General features: G+C 40.0%; 1 protein-coding gene across 1 annotated transcript in view; it reads left to right on the plus strand.

Annotated features, from left to right (window-relative positions):
- The window catches only part of nagk (N-acetylglucosamine kinase), a 41,031-nt gene extending 21,397 nt beyond the window's left edge, over window positions 1-19,634 (plus strand). The window contains exons 6-10 of the mRNA XM_028801447.2: window positions 1,671-1,783; window positions 4,972-5,059; window positions 8,180-8,277; window positions 13,363-13,441; window positions 15,145-19,634. Of these exons, the coding sequence (XP_028657280.1) occupies window positions 1,671-1,783; window positions 4,972-5,059; window positions 8,180-8,277; window positions 13,363-13,441; window positions 15,145-15,341 (575 nt within the window). The 3' untranslated portion in view covers window positions 15,342-19,634. The remainder of the gene's footprint in view (window positions 1-1,670; window positions 1,784-4,971; window positions 5,060-8,179; window positions 8,278-13,362; window positions 13,442-15,144) is intronic.

Raw genomic sequence — 19,634 nt, forward strand, 5'->3', positions numbered from 1 at the left:
CCAGACAAGCCTTGGTGTTCTTAGCAGTGTGTGGGCGGGCATTATCCTGCAGCAAAAGGACTCCTTAAGACAGTAGTCCCCACCGCTTGGATCGAATAGCAGGCTTCAAATTGGTCTCCAGCAAGTCACAGTAACTAGCACTAGTAACTGTAGTAAACCTCGGCATGTAGTGTTCAACAATAACTCGGGTGCACGAGTGGTTGCGAGGACAAGACAAAACCTTTTATTCTGTTGGAATCCACGTAATTCCAGACAGGTGGCACAAGTGCATTGAGAACGGTGGAGACTACATTAAGAAATAACATTAGGTTTGTTCCATTTTCTAATAAATCCCATTTTCTAACTTTAGCTTAACTCCCCCTCATATAATTATGGAAACTGTCATTTGAAGTAATTCAGAAGACTGTTTTTTTTTTTTTTTTTATAAAAATATACCAAATAACAGCAAGGATGGGTTTATGAGAAGTTGATCCCTTCAGACTAATCTTTTAGATGTTTTAGAAAAGGCAACTGGAGTAGAAGACTAAAGCGAAAATTGTACCTTAACTTACAACGTCTCTTCCCCCACCAAAAATTCCTTTGATACAGTTCCGCACACAAGATTAATTTTGAAGCTAGAGACCATTGTCATGAGAGATAACCACCTTTAAATCCAGTTGGACATCTGCTTAGAGATAAAGAGTACAGATAAGAGAGGAATGCTTCATATGGGTTGAGGTCATCCGCGAATACCTCAAGGATCTGTTCTCGGTCTGTTTTTTTTTTTTTTTTTTTTTTTTATTAATAACATTATTCCTGAAACATTGATAAACTTGTGTGAAATTTGCAGATGGTACTAAAATTTGAGGGACAACACATACCATGCAAAAACAATTCAAATACACATGGTCAGCCTTCAAATGTGAGCAGCCACTTAATGTAGAGAAAGTTAATTTTCTATACCTTAAATTGCAACACTCCTTCAAAATTAACTGATAAATTCAAGAAGTGAAGCATTGATAATCAGGCAGCGATTAAGTGGCAGAACATGTAAAACTAAAGTTTTTTTTTTTTACACAAAGACTTAAATGCTTATATCATTTAGTTGAGGCAGAAAGTGTGACAACTTTTAAAAGTACCAGAATGAGATATTTAGGACAGCTTAGCGTATTAGCTCACCAAGCAGGCTTGATAGATTAAATGGTCTCCTCTTCTTTTGCGTAGTTCTCAGCTTTTCTGCATGCGCTACGTATTTCATGTGCTAATGTAAAAAAGAAAATGAAACAGAAGATTGTTTATTTAACATTTAGAAAAATTATCCTTCCATATCGAGAATTTTACTGTAGCCCTTTGAAAGTGATGCTAGTGGAATAAAAAGAGTTGAGTGTTTACTAGTATTTGTTAATTAGATGTTGAATTCAAAGCAACTTGTAGATCACAGATTTACTTTAATTGTCTAAACAATTGAGGATTGTGAACATTGGCAGGATAAGTAATATCCTCGTTTTCATTGTTGCAGAACAGTCCGTAAACATTGTTTCCAATAGCCTAGTGCAACAGAAACAAGGTTAAAGGTGTTGGATACGTTTCAGCCTGGAAGAAATTGTAATGTTTAGCACTCCAAAAATCAGGGCACAGATAATATTTCATTTGGACTCACCCAAAGGTTTTTTTTTCTTTTTCTTCTCCAGCTTACTGGATTTCACACCTGGCAGTGAAGACCGTCTTCGACATCTGTGATAACTTCAGTGTGTCCCCTCATGGTATTGACTTTGTACAGCAAGCAATGTATGATTACTTCAAGGTAAGCATTTCAGTTAGATCATCTGCTCTATAAATCCAGAGAGATAAAAGTAAATGAATGAGTTCCCATATAACATAACTGATCGGCAGAGTAACATTAAAAGCTCCATGTTTAACATATTTGTGGTGGGAGTGTGGGAGAACAGTGATGGCTTATCGTGTTTATTATTACTCTTGCATAGCTTTTCTGTTTAAAGATTCCTAGTTTTAGAGATTTTTGTTTAACTTGGTTAGTCTTATTTTTCATTGAAGTGAAGTTCACAGGTACATGCGTTCATCTGCAGTATTTTTAAAGATCACGTTTCTATAGAATTAGCATTTGTTTAAAACTGAAGGATTTCAGTTTTTAGCTATGGTGTGCAGGACAACAGCATTTTCATGAATTTAAATTTTGAACCCTACATCCATGTTCATTGTGCACTTTTATACAAGTCTCTGCATCCACAATAGCCATTAGCTTGGCCTGATAAAGGGGATATTTTGTATTGCATTTATCATTAGTTACCTTAAGAAAAAAAATGAAAGAAACAAATGTTTACACAAACATTACATTTTTATTGTGCTTTGTGGAAACTGGCCGACTTGGTCTATGTGAGAACTTCCTTTATGTCTACATTGAGGTTCTCCTCACCTTGTTGAAGTGAGCGACACTAGCAGAACCTGTCAGAGAGTGTACCTCTGTTTGTTATTCCTGCAACCTCTATTATTTCTGACGCTTGTGACGTTGGTCAGGCGCAACAACCCTGCACTGATTATTTGTCACCTCTACTCACTTCAAGTTACTTATACTTGTCCACTTTGAACATCTAATCAATCTCATGAAGAGAGTAAGCTTTGTTTTGGAGAGTGATGTGTCCTCACATTTAAATGTCTTCTAAGAGGGCAAGAGAAGTTTGCCTTGTCCTCTGGTTTTAGACGTTTTCCAGAGTGTTCCTTCCACCTCTTGATGTTAGGTGGGTCAACATTTTTCCAAACCTTACAGAGAACCATTTTGGTCAGATCCTTCTTAAGTTGTTATGATTTACTAGAACCTCTTAAAGGCTACCTGAAATTTGCTGAACATGCCTTGGCAAAGTCTTGTGTTGCATTGATATTGCTTCAGCTAATGTCTTCTTGACCTGCTGGCACTCATCAGTCTTTTCTAGAATCTCTCCTGATAACTTTGTTTACAATGGCATTCTCATTAAATCGATGGCTTCCATGGCCATTGGCAACTACCATGATAGGCACTTACCACCTTTAACTTACAGGTCCTTGTGGCTGCCACTGTTAGTGTTTTTAAGTGAATAGCATTGCTATAATGTCAAATGAGGTTTGCTGCAAGGTATTGTGGTATTAGATACATCTGTGATCAAAAATGTGTTTAAATGTAGCATTTGTTATGGACAGTTCATGAAAGCTCAGAAATTCCATACAAAATCTATTAAATTTTAATCAGGCAGCTTGCATTTCAAAAATATGCTACTGGTAGTTTCATTCTTCACGTGAGCTTTGCTGCATCCCAATAAAAGTACTTAGTCAGCAAGGTTGTTACTTTCATGTATATGAAGTTTAGGGAAAGTATTGTAATTGTTCAAAGAATCGTAGCTGAGATTTTGACAAATCTCGACATTTTAGACCTCCCTGACTTTTACGTATACAAAGTATTGGAAAGTAATAAAATCCTCCAAAAATTCAATTTCGAGATTTTGATGGCTCTTGATGTTTTTAGACCTCCCTGAGTCTGAAAATGCCATTTTTGAACTTATGTCTGTGTGTCTGTCTGTCTGTGTGTAAACATGATAACTTGAGAATGCCTTCTCTTAGGTCAACCAAATTTTGCATGCAAGTATGAGGTACAAAACGTAGATTTCTATCAACTTTTGCGCTATTTCTGTTAACTGAAAGTGGTACTTTACCTTTTATTCATGCAGCTTCAGAGTCCAATTTATTCAACTTTCTTCTTCTTCTTTCGGCTGCTCCCGGTAGGGGTTGCCACAGCAGATCATCGTCTTCCATATCTTCCTGTCCTCTGCATCTTGTTCTGTTACACCTATCACCTGCATGTTCTCTCTCACCTATCTCCCCCAGTGTCTTCTTTTTCTTTTGGCTGCACCGTTTAGGGGTTGCCACAGCTTACCATCTTTTTCAATATCTTTCTGTCTTATGCATCTTGCTCTGTTACCCCCATCACCTGCATGTCCTCTCTCACCACATCCATAAACCTTCTCTTAGGCCTTGCTCTTTTCCTCTTACCTGGCAGCTCTATCCTTAGCACCCTTCTCTCAATATACTCAGCATCTCTCCTCTGCACATGTCCAAACCAACGCAATCTCGCCTCTCTGACTTTGTCTCCCAACCATCCAACTTGAACCAACCATCTAATGTACTCATTTCTAACCGAATTTATTCAACTTTACTTTTAGAATAATTGTTCAATATATTATTAATTTGATTTGAATTGTTGTTGATGGTCCTCCCTGCGTGGAGTTTGCATGTTCTCCCTGTGTCTGCGTGTTTCCTCCGGGTGCTCCTGTTTCCTCCCACAGTCCAAAGACATGCAGGTTAGGTGTATTGGCGATCCTAAATTGTCTCTGTTGTGTGCTTGGTGTGTGTGTGTGTCCTGTGGTGGGCTGGTGCCCTGCCATGGGGTTTGTTTCCTGCCTTGCGCCCTCTGCAAGCTGGGATTGGCTCCAGCAGACTCCCGTGACACTGTGTTAGGATATAGTGGGTTGGAAAATGACTGACTGACTGTTGTTGATGGTTCTTTAATGTACATAATATAAAAATATAATCATTGTCTTGTGGTTTACTCTTCAAATATCCATCCCCATATCTGAGTATACGAGAAAGTTTTGCAATGGACCCTCTGTCTCTGAAACAGTGTAAACACCAGTCAGTTTGCAGAGACGACCCGACCCTTTCACCCATCAGTATGAACTCTAGTTATGATATTCTTTTTTTAAGCGTTCTGAGTTTAAATTTATAAATGTGCAATAAATCATGACAAAAGTTTGAAATATTCCAAAATGATTGCTACAAATTAAATTGTTGTTTGTTTTACATTGATGCAGAAGAGTATATGCATCATTTCACAATGTCCATATCATAAATCGACATTTGGAACAGGTCTGTAACAACTGGCAGACATTTTTTCTTTTAATTTAGACAAGGAAAAACAAATAAAACTAATTTGTATCATCCATATAGGTTTCAAACCGAATGGGAATTCTTACTCACCTCTACAGAAGCTTTGAGAAATCCAAGTTTGCTGGATTCTGTCGAAAACTTGCTGAAGGTATGTACTGATGGATATGTCCTCATTAATCCTGAGAGGCTTTTCCGACTGTGGTTTCCATCGGGCTTCTGGAGGTAGAAAGTGCCACTAGTGAAGGGTCGTGTAGCGTAGGAGTGACACTCGTGTGGTTCAAGGGTTAATAATATTGACAAAGCAGCAACAATTTCATTTTGCAATACAATTTCAGAATTATGAGGTTTATTAAAGTAATAACACAAAGCCTGCTATTGATGAGCTAAAATAGGTCATCTGTAGAGAATTCAGTACTGAAGGTCCAAGTTATTTTTCACCTTCTTTATTTATTTTATTTTTTTTAATGTTTTTATAAAAGTTAGCCCATGGGTTACAAACGATATACATTTCTGCTGACATTTGTAAGCTGCTTCTGCATGCAAGTCAGAATTTGCACTGAAAATGACTATCATTATAAAATATTGTCAATATTTCCATTGCTTTGTTTTTGCAGAAATGGCTTCACAGTTATGAATAAAATGACAGTGAAACAATATTACTTTACCTTAAATCATAAAACACAAATAATTTAAACCAAAATGAGCCACGGCTATTTGCTGTATAATATGCTGACCCTATGCTTGAACATGATACATATTTTAATAAAAACAGAGCTCCTCAGCTGAAAAAGGCGTAGTGAGAGCACAAACATCCATCACTGACTGGCAGCTAATCTCCCAGCAGAGGTGTGTTTTCTGTCTTGAGGGTTCACAGAATTTTGCTTCTTCTTCTCAATGGCAATCATTGGCTGAGATGCATAGGACACTTGGAGTTGCAAACAGCAGGTTCGGCCTCTCCTCAGTTTAACGGACAGCTACCTGTCTAGCTGCTTGCCAGTGACAGAGTTCATTATGTGACTTCACATGGTGCTGCTGGTTCCTTTCAGCAACATGGCTGTCTTTGCTGAGAGATCACAAGAGTGTCACCTTTACTGTCCTTCTCCAAGCGGCAAATGCTTCTCGAGGAGGCACTTCTGGGATGCATACTTTAGAAATGCTGGAAATTCCAAGCAGCAAGTTCTCCCACTCAAGCTATCCGGCCATTTGAGCTGCTTATCAGTGACTCCGCTACGGCGCACGCTGCTGGTTACATTCAGCGACATGGGCATACAGTTGTGCTTGAAAGTTTGTGAACCCTTTAGAATTTTCTATATTTCTGCATAAATATGAACCTAAAACATCATCAGATTTTCACTCAAGTCCTAAAAGTAGATAAAGAGAAACCAGTTAAACAAGTGAGACAAAAATATTAAACGGTGATTTATTTATTAAGGAAAATGATTGAATATTACATATTTGTGAGTGGCAAAAGTATGTGAACCTCTAGGATTAGAAGTTAGTTTGAAGGTGAAATTCGATTCAGGTGTTTTCAATCAATGGGATGACAATCAGGTGTGAGTGGTCACCCTGTGTTATTTAAAGAACAGGATCTATCAAAGTCTGCTCTTCACAACACATGTTTGTGGAAGTGTATCATGGCACAAACAAAGGAGATTTCTGAGGACCTCAGAAAAAGAGTTGTTGATGCTCATCAGGCTGGAAAAGGTTACAAAACCATCTCTAAAGAGTTTGGACTCCACCAATCCACAGTCACACAGATTGTGTACAAATGGAGGAAATTCAAGACCAGTGTTACCCTCCCCAGGAGTGGTCGACCAAGAAAGATCACTCCAAGAACAAGGCGTGTAATAGTCGGCGAGGTCACAAAGGACCCCAGGGTAACTTCTAAGCAACTGAAGGCCTCTCACACATTGGCTAATGTTCATTTTCATGAGTCCACCAACAGGAGAACACTGAACAACAATGGTGTGCATGGCAGGGTTGCAAGGAGAAAGCCACTGCTCTCCAAAAAAAAAAAACACTGCTGCTCATCTGCAGTTTGCTAAAGATCACGTGGACAAACCAGAAGGCTATTGGAAGAATGTTTTGTGGATGGATGAGACCAAAATAGAACTTTTTGGTTTATATGAAAAGCGTTATGTTTGGAGAAAGGAAAACACTGCATTCCAGCATAAGAACCTTATCCCATCTGTGAAACGTGGTGGTGGTAGTATCATGATTTGGGCCAGGACGGCTTGCCTTCATTGATGGAACAATGAATTCTGAATTATATCAGAGAATTCTAAAGGAAAATGTCAGGACATCTGCCAATGAACTGAATCTCAAGAGAAGGTGGGTCATGCAGCAAGACAACGACCCTAAGCACACAAGTCGTTCTACCAAAGAATGGTTAAAGAAGAATAAAGTTAATGTTTTGGAATGGCCAAGTCAAAGTCCTGACCTTAATCCAATCAAAATGTTGTGGAAGGACCTGAAGTGAGCAGTTCATGTGAGGAAACCCACCAACATCCCAGAGTTGAAGCTGTTCTGTACGGAGGAATGGGCTAAAATTCCTCCAAGTCAGTGTGCAGGACTGATCAACAGTCACCGGAAATGTTTAGTTGCAGTTATTGCTGCAAAGGAGGGTCACACCAGATACTGAAAGCAAAGGTTCACATACTTTTGCCACTCACAAATATGTAATATTCGATCATTTTCCTTAATAAATAAATGACCAAGTATAATATTTTTGTCTCATTTGTTTAACTGGTTTCTCTTTATCTACTTTTAGGACTTCAGTGAAAATCTGATGATGTTTTAGGTCATATTTATGCAGAAATATAGAAAATTCTAAAGGGTTCACAAACTTTCAAGCACAACTGTATGAAAGCACCGAGTCTGTTATATTTTTCCTCAGTATTAGTGATAGCTGGTACGTATTAATCCGTGCCACACTACTTTGTTTCAGAAGTCACTGGGTGAAAAGGAATTGAAATTCAGTTGAAAATACATCTTTTGAAGTTTTATGTGCTCATTCATATCTGCAGATTTGCCATAGCCCAAGATGCACCTGTACAAGCTTTATTCTGTTATCATTCACAATCAAGTCATTGTACACACAGGTTTGTGGGTAAGCCAAGTGTCAAATGTACACTCCCAGGTACAGTATGTTCTGACATTCGTCAATGTGATTGTGATTAGTATGTGCCGCAAGACAAATTGTCATAGTGGTTTCTCCATTTGCTTATGAATATTTCAGCTGCTCCATTCTCTTTGTCATGTAATGCAGGAGCTCAGGAAGGAGACCCCCTCTGTCAGCAGGTTTTCAACCAAGCGGGGCAAGTGCTTGCTAAACACATTGTCGCTGTCCTACCCAAAGCACACAAGGTAATTCTGGCTGCTCTTGTGTCTTGCATGTGTTAGGGTGGATTACCTTGCAGAAAGAAAGACGGGGGCAGGATGAGAGTTTAACAAAAGTGTTTCAGGCCTTCAAGCAGGAGGAGGATCTGAAGTCACAGTAGCTGATGGAATTTATGGGGACAAGTTGGGTACTTTGCAGTTTATACATCTGGGACGTTAAATCCTAGGCATTGATCTGAAGGTTTCATAGAGACGTCGTAGAAAATTGGATTTGTCCTGAGAGGGGTAAAAAACCTGAACCTTTCTTTTTATGTTTTTGAAACTGTGACTTGTGTTTAGGGCGGCACGGTGGCTGTCTCGCAGTAGGGTGACTTGGGTTCGCTCCCCGGGTCCTCCCTGCATGGAGTTTGCACGTTCTCCCCGTGTCTGCGTGGGTTTCCTCCCACAGTCCAAAGACGTGCAGGTTTGGTGCATTGGCGATCCTAAATTGTCCCTTGTGTGTGTGTGTGAGACCTACGGTGGGCTAGCGTCCGACCTGGGGTTTGTTTCCTGCCTTGCGACCTGTGCTGGCTAGGATTGGCTCCAGCGGACCCCCATGACCCTGCGTTAGAATATAGCGGGGTTGGAAAATGACTGACTTGTGTTTATTATTATTATACTCTTAAGTTTCTAATGTGACAAACATCTTTTCAGTTGTGTTAAATGCCAGGTTAAATTTCAGCCAAGGTGTGCAGTTTCTGTAGTTTATTAAATGGGAGTCGTTCACAAATGTATGATCGGACTCTTCACTGTACAAGCCAATTAGATCAGGTTTTGCCATATCCTAGTTAAGCAATTTCTCGTTTTAGGTCATGCAGTTGTTTTGTGAGGTGACAGAAGCAATGAAATCAACCAGACACGATATCTTTTGGGCAAAAGATTTGTGATCCCTCGTTTACAGTGGACTGGCAGTGTGTTACTTTCCGATTCATGAATTATTAGACCCTAGAAGCTAGTGGTAGGTAGGGTTAGTTCATTCTTTGGGTTCTAAATTGGGTGTAACAATGCATTTCAGTCCATTTTTCCTACCACAGCATGTTGTCTGTAATCTCTCAACTTTTTTCTATCCCCCAGTTGTTCTTTTGTTATTTGTTCTCCTGTTAAACAGTAGTCAAATTATTTTAATACTTCAGCATCAGATTCTACCAATAAGTGACTGGTAGTCCTTTTAACACTGTGAAAAAAATTAAACAAGTAGTGTTTTTTTTTTTTTTGTTTTAAATTCAGTAGTTGGTAAAGAGATAAGAATACACAATTCCTGCATGCTTAGAGACTGCGATATTGCGACCAATCGACTTTCAACTGAGTGAGATGCAAGATCTTTCACTTTTTAATACAGCGCCACGCTCAGCTGTGATAAAGGAACAGAAACTTCACATTTATCTTCAGGCTGTTATTAACATGGCTACAGTCGTCTGTCCAACCATCTGTTTTTTTAACTTGGTGTGTCCAGTTCAAGGTTGATGGGAATGGGTGCTAATCCCTGCTGTGCTGCGCCCTTAAACCTTAAACACATTCATCTACGCATGGTATAGCGGGTCCACGGCTTCAAAAAAAAAATAGGGCTAGATTTAAATCCATAAAGCCGTGCCACTCTGCGTGGGCGCGACTGCACGACCGTGGGGAGTTAATGAGGTAATTGGGGCGAGTCGCAACTGCACGTAGGGGTGCGATCATTCTCAATTGTGTCATTGGCTTCCTGTGGCGTGTGATTAAGGTGCTGCGCCCACAGAGACAAGTGTATGTATGTATGTGTATGTATGTGTATATATATATATATAGCAACGTTAGGGGCATCGCCTCTGGCGCTGACGTCCGAGGTTCGATTCCCGAGAGGGAGTGCAGTGGAGTGTATACGCCTGATGAGCCCAGAATGAGGGCGAAACACGTGTCGTGTACTCTTTGCATTTATTTGACAGTAAACTATTGCAACCATTCTATGATCTGCTCCTCACAAACTGAGGGCACCGTGGCGGATGTTAGCAGATTGCTGGCCAACCACAAGCGTTACCTGGTAGGTAACCACCCATACAATCAGATTGTGACACAGACTACGAATGCCGTGAATATATATATATATATATATCTCCATTTTCCAACCCGCTGAATCCGAACACAGGGTCACGGGGGTCTGCTGGAGCCAATCCTAGCCAGCACAGGTCGCAAGGCAGGGAACCAATCCTGGGCAGGGTGCCAACCCACCGCAGATATATATATATATATTATACGGGTCAGCACAAGGAAAGGGGAGATGAATCAAAGAAGAGAAAAAAAGATGGAAAGGAAAGACAGGTTAAAAGATGTGAAAGGCAGTCTTGGCGATGATCTGGCCACCTGGAAGGAGGAGGCAGTATGAGCTGGGCCCCATGAAGGAGCGTTGGCTGTTGCACTCTAGGAGCTAGTTCGCCCCACTGGATATTCGGGTGGAGTGTTGTGAGCAAGGCAGGTGCCCTCCCTAGGCTTCTGACGTGCGACCAAGTGAGCGCAAAGGAAGAAGGGAGGAGAGCCAACCTCAGATGGTCTGGCTGCGATGTCTGGAGGCAGCCAAGACGGGGGTCGGCTGAAAGGAGCTCATGGCTGCAGAGTCTTCGCCGACTATGCGAGCAATGGGTGAGCCAGGGAGAAAGAGAAGGAGGTGGGCAGAGATCGGGAGGAGTTAGCCTGCATTTTAACCTGATTTTTATGGATTTATATATGTACTGTTTTTAGAACACTGCACAAAGGACACTTGTTGGTTTTGCTTTTGGTTTGACTTTTTTAATAAAAGCACTTTGGCACTTTTTCCACCATCCTCTAGCATCATCTGAGAATTGTCCTCATTTGTCAGCTTATCTTGGTCATAACTATCGACGGTGTTGCTTCAGCAGACTCTAATGAGGGAAGAGGGAATCTGTAGGGGACCGGCATCATCACACTGCACACCATCCCAGAATAAAATGTATTTTGTTTCAAAACTTCCACATTGGTCAAACTTTCATTAATGTTATGAAGCACAAGGCAAATCTTTCCAATCGTAGACTATGTAATGTGTTAACAAAAGTGCATAATAGCGGACAGACGCGGTTAACATGGGCTACTGAGAAGCCATGTTTATTTCAAAGTTCTTATCATTCATCGAGTCAACCAAAATGTTTATTAGTTTAATAACTAAAATTTGACACCTCTGGCACATATTTGAATGATACTGGAGCAAACACAATGCTACGACTGCTTTTAGCAGTGACAGTCGGTGTAATTCAGTGACTGCTATTACTGATGCCCGAGTATTAAAGAATACTTAGATGAGGTAGCTTGAAAACCACAAAACAAAGGCCGTTTCACAGGAACTCTGAAATGAAATTGAACTTGTCAATTTGATTATTTTTATTAAAGAAGGCTTAAAGTTGGAGCAAATCTGAAAAAGGAAGGGAGGATTTGGAAAACTGAAGAGTCAGGCGCTTGACGTTTTGAAGTCTGAATTTATCTGCCGTGTCCATTAAATGTTCCTCTTCGTAAGAACCATTCACCAGCTAACGTGGCCTCTCTATACTGGGCAAATCTGACAACTGCAAATATCACCAACCTGACAAAGTGATTTTTATGACAAACCTGAAATGAAAGTTTAATGTCAGAAACGATTTTGTGTAAATGAAAACATCTTCACTTGTCTTCATATTCAGTAAATTGTGAAATGAAGTTTTTTTTTTATTTTAGGCCTTCATTTTATGCAGTGCTAATTTCTCTTTCTGCCGGAAAAAATGTCAATGAAAAAATTTGTATATACAGGTGATGATTTTTTATGACTAACAGCTGTAAATTCACATACAGTAAATGTGGGAGAAAAAGTTTAGAGAACCCAGCTGTGCGCACACATTTGTTTTTTGTTTAATGTAATTATCACTCAAGCATACTTGATGTTGATAACAGTTCTGACGGCTTGTATTACTTTCTGCTTGGCTACAAGAAGAGTGATCAGTGACTTTGAGAACTGATATTCCAAGGAGAGCATTATGAAAGGTGACGTTTGAATGGAATCTGGAGAGAAATGGGCCTTCACATCTGGAGTGACATTTATTAAGTGATAGTGTCACGTCTGTAAAGGCAAGCAGTAAAGAGAAGATTCACGCTTTGTTATCTTTTAATAGCAAAGAGCAACTATCATATGTGAGCTTTGAAAAAAAAAATAGTGGCATAAAATGACGAAGCCATTTGAAGAAACACTTCGTCATCGCTGGTCAAGTATTGAGCTGGTGGAGTAACTTAAATGCCATGAGCTATGTACAGGGGTGTCAAACTCCAGTCCTGGAGGGCTGCAGGTTTTCATTCTAACCGTCTTCTTAATTAGCGACCAGTTTTTGATGTTAATTAACTTTTTTAGCCTTCGTGTTATTTAGCTTCACTCGGGCCCCTTAGTTGTTTTTTCCTTAATTAGCAGTCAGGCAGTAATAAGACATAAAACAAGCAGGACATGACCAGGTCACGTGTTCCCATCAAATAAAATGTGAAAATAAAGACGAAGGTCTCAGTAAGGTTGATCCCTCAGGTTACCAAAACATTTTGACGGAATTCTTAGAAAAAAACAGAACATCAACAGTTTTGGAAATGTCTGCTGTGGCAGAATGAGAGCAGCAACAAGCCATTGAATTGAATAAAGGGTTTAATGAACGGCAAGAATCAGCTTCTCATTAAGGAACTGGTTGGAGTTTGAAGCCCCAATTTAGCTGTTCATCTGTTGGCTCGTATCATGTCTCATTTGTGTTTGGCTGTCGTTTAATGAAGAAAAGAATCAATTCAGAAGACTTCATCCTTAAAAACAGGGCTATTAAGATAGAGGGAAAAGAAGTTAATTAGCAGTGAAAACTGGACACCGATTAGGAAAAGGGTTAGAATGAAAACCTGCAGCCACTCTGGAGTTTGACGCTCGTGAGCTATGAAGTGCTTAGCTAGACCGTTTCCTAACCTGCCCCTTCAAAATAGCAGAAAGCAACAGACATGTATCGGAGTTTGCAGTCCTGTTTGTTCCCCATTGCTGATTAAATCTTAAACATGCACTTGTGCTTCCTGTAAGCTGACATGTTCTTGTCTTTGTTTTAGAGTCTTTTTGATGGAGAGCTGGGATTACCCATTCTATGTGTTGGTTCAGTGTGGAGAAGCTGGCCCTTCATGAAGGAAGGTGGGTTGGTTAGTTAGGACATGCGCTTGCAAGAATATGACAGTGATCATAAATGTTAAAATTTTTCAATCCTATCTAAGTCTTTTAGTACGGTGTTTCTCCATCCTTCTGGTGTCACAACCCCCTTTTTTCCATGTTAGTGTATTCGTGATCCAGAGTGGGGGAGGTTGTGTCCCCCTTGGTCAATTGAGTGCTATCGTCAGATCTGGTAGTGCCATGCTGACACTTCAGTACGTGAGCAATGGTACGAGAATGCAGTCAGACTTCTTTTTTTGGGCACATATACCGTCAGATCTAAACACTAGCGTGGAGAGTCGCTCGCGTACTGAAGTCTGTAGCTGCAGGTTTTCATAGCATTACACATAAACCTGTCAGTCTACTTGTGACTTTACGCTGTAGGAAGATAAGTAAATAAATACAGGTAAATAACATTCAATGTGACTTTTATATAAGTAACATATAAATGTTTTTTTTTTTTTTTATATATAAAGACCATCACAAAACATAATCACAAACAGAACTTTGCAGGATACCTTGGCGAGCTCGGCATGCCCTGCTCATCCTCACCTGAGTTCACCTCTGTTATAGCTCATCTTTATTTAGAAACAGCAGTGCCAGATCAGCGCGAGCGTGAACACGACTGAGAGAATAAAACTGAATAAAAAATAAAAATGCTAACCTTTACAAGCACCATACATTTACAGTGGCTGTTACAGATTCAAATCAAGTGTAATAGTAACAATACGAGCAGCTCCGGGATCGAACCCACAACCTCTTGATTATGAGCCAGCAGTTCTTACCGCTGCAACCCCTCCCAAAGCGGTTGTCAGTGTCGTACCCGATTTCTTTATCTTCGGTTATACTCTTGAATAAAAGTGCACTTGTTCTGTTATATTTATACCTTTTGTGAAAGTGTTTATTTGATATTTGGACTTCAGTCTTCACACATTATACACTTAATGTCAAAATTTTTTCGTTAGTACTAAAATATGGAAAAAGTTTGTCTTTTAGGTATGTATTCAACATTTCTTGCATTTCCTGTCATCCTACACTTACACAGATCATTGTAGATATGGAACACACATGAAATGCATGCGTTCCAAATAACGATATATTATTTACCCAATACAACTGAAGGACCTCACACGCAGATAAAGAAGCCTTGTGCTGAGAGAACTTTGTGTATGACAAGCTGTGTCACTGCCCCATGGGACAGCAGGCTGCTTGCTGGTTGTACTGATCGACACATTTACAAAACAAAAGACGCTGACGGAGAGGTGCGAAGGGATTTAAGGTGGGCCAGATTTATGAGTTTTTTCATAGGCTTCAGGGATTCCAGTGTTGAAGGGAAACCTACTTAAGGAGGCTGTTCCACATTATTAAGCAAGTCACAGTTCTCGTGCAAGATGAGATAAAGATGAAAAATGTGAAATAGTGAAAAAGTAACAGAGGGCGCTTTTCACTGAAAACTACATCGGAGTGATTTGATTTCAGTCAGTTTGGGTTTATGTTTTTTCACACGTATATAGAGTACAGTGAAGTTTGTACTTGCATGTCTAATCAACTAAATCTTCTACAATTTTTTTTGAATAAGATGTTGTCACAAAAGTAAGAAGAGACTTGTTGGATTTTTATGGTCCAACAAAAAGAACTGATTTGAGGGAGAATCTCTGTGTAACATTTTTTTTTTTGTCTTTTCTTAGGGTTCATTGAAGTTCTAGCCAAATCTGCATCCTCCTCTTTCGTCCGGTTCAGCCTCTTGACCTTGAAGCACTCCTCAGCAGTGGGTGGCGCTAGCCTGGGTGCTAGGCGCATTGGCCAGAGGCTGCCTCTTGACTTTGCTGCCAATGTAGAAATCTTCTACACGCATACTTTCAATGGGCCAGGAGATGGACCCTGAAGAACTGGCATGGGGTTGGTGGGGTCTTATACTGTTAGCCATTAACATTTGGACCAAACACAAATTCTTAAATTACTCATTAGACATCCAAGCGTTAAGCTGTCAGTGGGGACGCAGCCGCCTTTTAATTCCGAGTCAGAACTTGAGAAATGTCTCAACGGTTTTTCTTTTTTTCCCAACATGTCCTCCACCAATTTTAAAAAATGTTTAAATATGTATAATTAGTGACTGCGTTTAATAATTGGTAGAGATCCTCTTTGGGTGCAATCAGGAAGAAATTTTTTTTTTTTTTATATATACAAAACTTCAACAGACGGTGCTCATTCTGGTATTGAAAGAAAGCTAAGCCATACACAAGTTCTCTTGCATTAGATCTTCTTAATACAATTGGAAAATTGGCCACCATTGCTTCTCTGAAAGGTGCTGACCAAGCAGTAAAATCTTTGGAGCTCTTATTTAGAGTTCAGTCCATTAATTAATCAGTTTTGGTGTTTGTCCATTTTGTTCTCCAGCAGTTGTACCCTTTGGCATTGTCTAGCCTGATGCTGCCACGTGTTGTTTTTATTGAACTCTTTGGACATCCACCTAACAACGTAGCCTAACCTGTCTCAGGCAGAAGGCTGGATGCTTGTCCATTTCATAAGCTGATTTCTGCAGTCTGCATGTCTTCAGCGGGTGGGAGGAAACTCACAGGAGCACATGGATAATAGGAGAAGGTGCAGAGTACACATGGATACAAAACTGGCTTAAACAGCTGACTTCACCTGGCAGTGCTGGCATTGGGGTAATTGTGCTGTTGGGCAGACCTGCAGGATGCTGTGTAAAGAGGGCTGGGATATCCCACACTTGTCACCTTCTCAGATCCAAAAGTTTGCATAATTGGAACCAAATTCCTCAAATCGCCTACCAGTGACTGTCAGTGAACAGACCTGTGGGCTCCTTTAACTCAAGTGAACTTTGTGTCATATTTTGCAAACGTTCACAATCAGCTGGTGAGCTTTTATGTAGAAATTTCATGATAACGTCTCTAAAGGTGTTTTGGAGCTTTATTTTATTGATTGAGCTACTCTTGATGCTGCTGATTGTCAGCTACTTTTGCAGAAGGTGTTAAGTTTGTAATATTTTGAAAAGTTTTAAAATGGTCTCAAATGCTTCTATGTAGCATTGTGAATATAACAGAACTAAATATGAATTATACAAATAAGCAAAATTAATATGAATTTGTAAAAGACACACCCCTTCAGGGCAGTCACGGTCATATCAGAGCTACTTAAATTGGGATGAGGGCCGAAGCACATCTGTTAACATCTCATGCAGAAATCTGTCCTGCTCCCATTTCATGAATGAGACCCATTGTGGGTGCAGATATTGGGCAACAGTCGATCCTGTCTGCTCTTTAGATATGGCCTCCATTAGAGCTTAGTGTTTATTCTGTGTCACCACTAGGAGATATCACTCAAAGATCTTTACCTTCATGCATCGGTCCTGAGCGTCCCTGCTAAACTGAACTCTCGCAAGCCATTTTCTGTTGTGCTGCTGTTTCTGTGAAACGGAGTGATCACTGCAAATGGGAAGGTGGAGATTTGGTAAATAATAACCAATCCTGACAGCATTCATCTTGGGGACTGAATTTTAGAGATTTATGGCATTATTTTTAACATTGATCTACTATTTATTATATTATTGAACCATGTCTTGCTTTTGTAGCAAAATTAAGGTGACATCATACTACACAGTATGTGATCCTTTAGTTCAGTCTACAGTTTGTTTTCATCTTGCATTTCATTCAAGTTCTGTCCAAGCACATTAAGTCTAAGAGCAACCATTTAAAGGGAAATCAGGAAAGCAAAAGGGCATTTAGAGGGAAATAACGTGGATAGGCTGACCCAAAGTGATGATTGTTCTTAACTAAACAAGTACGAGGTGAAGTGTATTCGGTAGGGAAGTGACAAAACCTACAAATGAGCATTGATCTGAAATTCAATAACCTCCCACCAGTTACTTGATGGTTTGGAAATTGTAGAGAGAGAAGTGCTGCTTAGATTAGTCAAACAGATCACAAGGGGCCTTATTTATAAAGCTTGCACACACACACAAAAGCAGGCTTGAAATACGTGAACGCAACTTTCAATGCAAACATCAGGATTTGTGAAAGGAAACATGATGGGAGAACTTGTATACGTCTGCACACACCATTTTGGGGAGACTGATAAATGACAACGTTGATCCTGAGGTAGGGAAATGTAGCAAAATGACAACCTGCATGTGCAATAATTCATATTACTGAACTATTATTATAACGGGTTGATGTGACGAACATATTAAACCTCAAATATGATGTACAGATGTATTTTAGTTCCCTTTTAAAAGGACATATCCTGTACATTTGCACTGAAAATGCATTGTTATCTTTTTATGTCAGCTGCCTGTTGTCACTTCTCAGGAAACTGGCTGACAGGTCAGCAACATCTCAACCAGGCTTCAAACCACCTTACTTGCTGTGCTGTACACCATTAAGTGACCAGTGAGGCTCTACATTCAGCTTTTATTGGCTGTGGGTGTACATACTGTACATACATTAGCGTCAGGTTCTCCTAACGTAACCCAAACACTTTACTGCACTTTCATTTAAATAAGAGACTCTAGTGAGAATGAAGCTGCTTTTGTTAACTGTAAGTAGTGACACTTCATTAACACACAAGTCATTTGTGATGCCAAGATGAGACTGACAAGCGTTGTGGGTCGGTGGTCTGGGTCAGCCTGTGATTCATTGATTTTTGAGGCAAAGCACCTTTGACTCACAGAGTGATGCTGCGTGCGGTGGCCCGGTTGTTAGTAAGGTAACTGGCTGATTGCTGTTTTTCATACAGCCTGTGCTATTTGTTGTAACAGCAAGCACATTTCCATGTGCCAGGCCATAGTGAACAAAACTCTCAGATGGTGGCACCTTGGGATTTTTGCCCATTCCCACACTGCAGAGGACAGGCACTATAATGTTGCCTATGATTTTGTTCTCTCAGTTGTAGAGCGCAGCCCGATACTCTGAAGGCAGGTGGCGGGGTCTTGATGTGTCAGGTGGCTCTGTCAGCCAATGAGGTTCTGTAGCATGAAGGATTTACAGTAGATGGATGAGGCTCACTGACAGGCTCCTTCATGGATGTTTTAGGCCAACTGAAATCTGTAAAGGCTAAACTGAGTACAAATGTGCCAGGATTTATAGATCTGATTTTTTATTTTTTTTGTAATGTACATATTTTCATGCTCTAATCCACACTGTTTTATAAAAGAGGCCCCAGGACTAGGTAATATTCATCCCCGCGTGTTTAAGGTTATTGAGTACATATATAAACCCAATATATTATAACGGTTCTCTCTGGGAATTCCTACAGCCACAAACACATGTCCCATCATATAGAAAGGGGAGCAGGCTGCTCCAAGTAGCTCCAGGCCAGTAAGATAACATACATCACGGCTAAATTAATGAAAGGAGTTGTTAAGGGAAAGATGGAGCAACAAATGGCAGGTTGGGTGGGTCGTCGGTGTGGGCTCAGATGGGGAGACTGTGTTTCATTAAACTGCTGGAATTCAATGAGGAAGCAACAAAAGAATACAATAAGATAGGTGGATGTGGCACTGTGTGTGTGTTTTCTGAAAGTTTCTGATTAAGTAACCTTGAGAGGAATCAAAATAGATAGGAGAAGGTGCATTGTATACATGGACACAAAATTGACTTTAGAGACAGAGAAATCTCTCAGGGAGTATTGTTGTGGTTTTATATATATTATATACATAAAATGAACACTCTTGATACAGATAGAAGTAAAAAGATGACTGTACATTATCTTGCCTTCCTCCAAGTTTAGTATTACCTAAAAACATAAATCAGTTGAATCTTCATGGATGAAACTGGACCAAGTACAGGCATTGACTTATAAATGCAAGGTAAATACATGTAAAGTAAAAACTCCTGATTTGAATCCACAATGGGATGTCTGAAGGAGCCGAGAGGTGTAATGGACTCATTGCGATGTTCATCCAGACAGTGTTCGAAGGTCACGCTCTGGTGAGGCCTCATCTGGAGTACGGTGTGCAGTTTTGGTCTTAACATTACAAGAGGTTAGAAGATGAGTGTGTGGAGTAGCATTCGTGAGAGTTTGGGAATCTATTTGACAACTTGGAAAGGTAGTTTTAAATGTTATTTCATCTGTCTCATCACATTGATGAATTATTTTTGTAACAATCAAATTTTAAAAAGGACTGTTAATGGAGTATATAAAAGAGGATTTTAAAACA

Source organism: Erpetoichthys calabaricus, chromosome 5, assembly GCF_900747795.2.
Source record: "Erpetoichthys calabaricus chromosome 5, fErpCal1.3, whole genome shotgun sequence".
Lineage (NCBI taxonomy): Eukaryota > Metazoa > Chordata > Cladistia > Polypteriformes > Polypteridae > Erpetoichthys > Erpetoichthys calabaricus.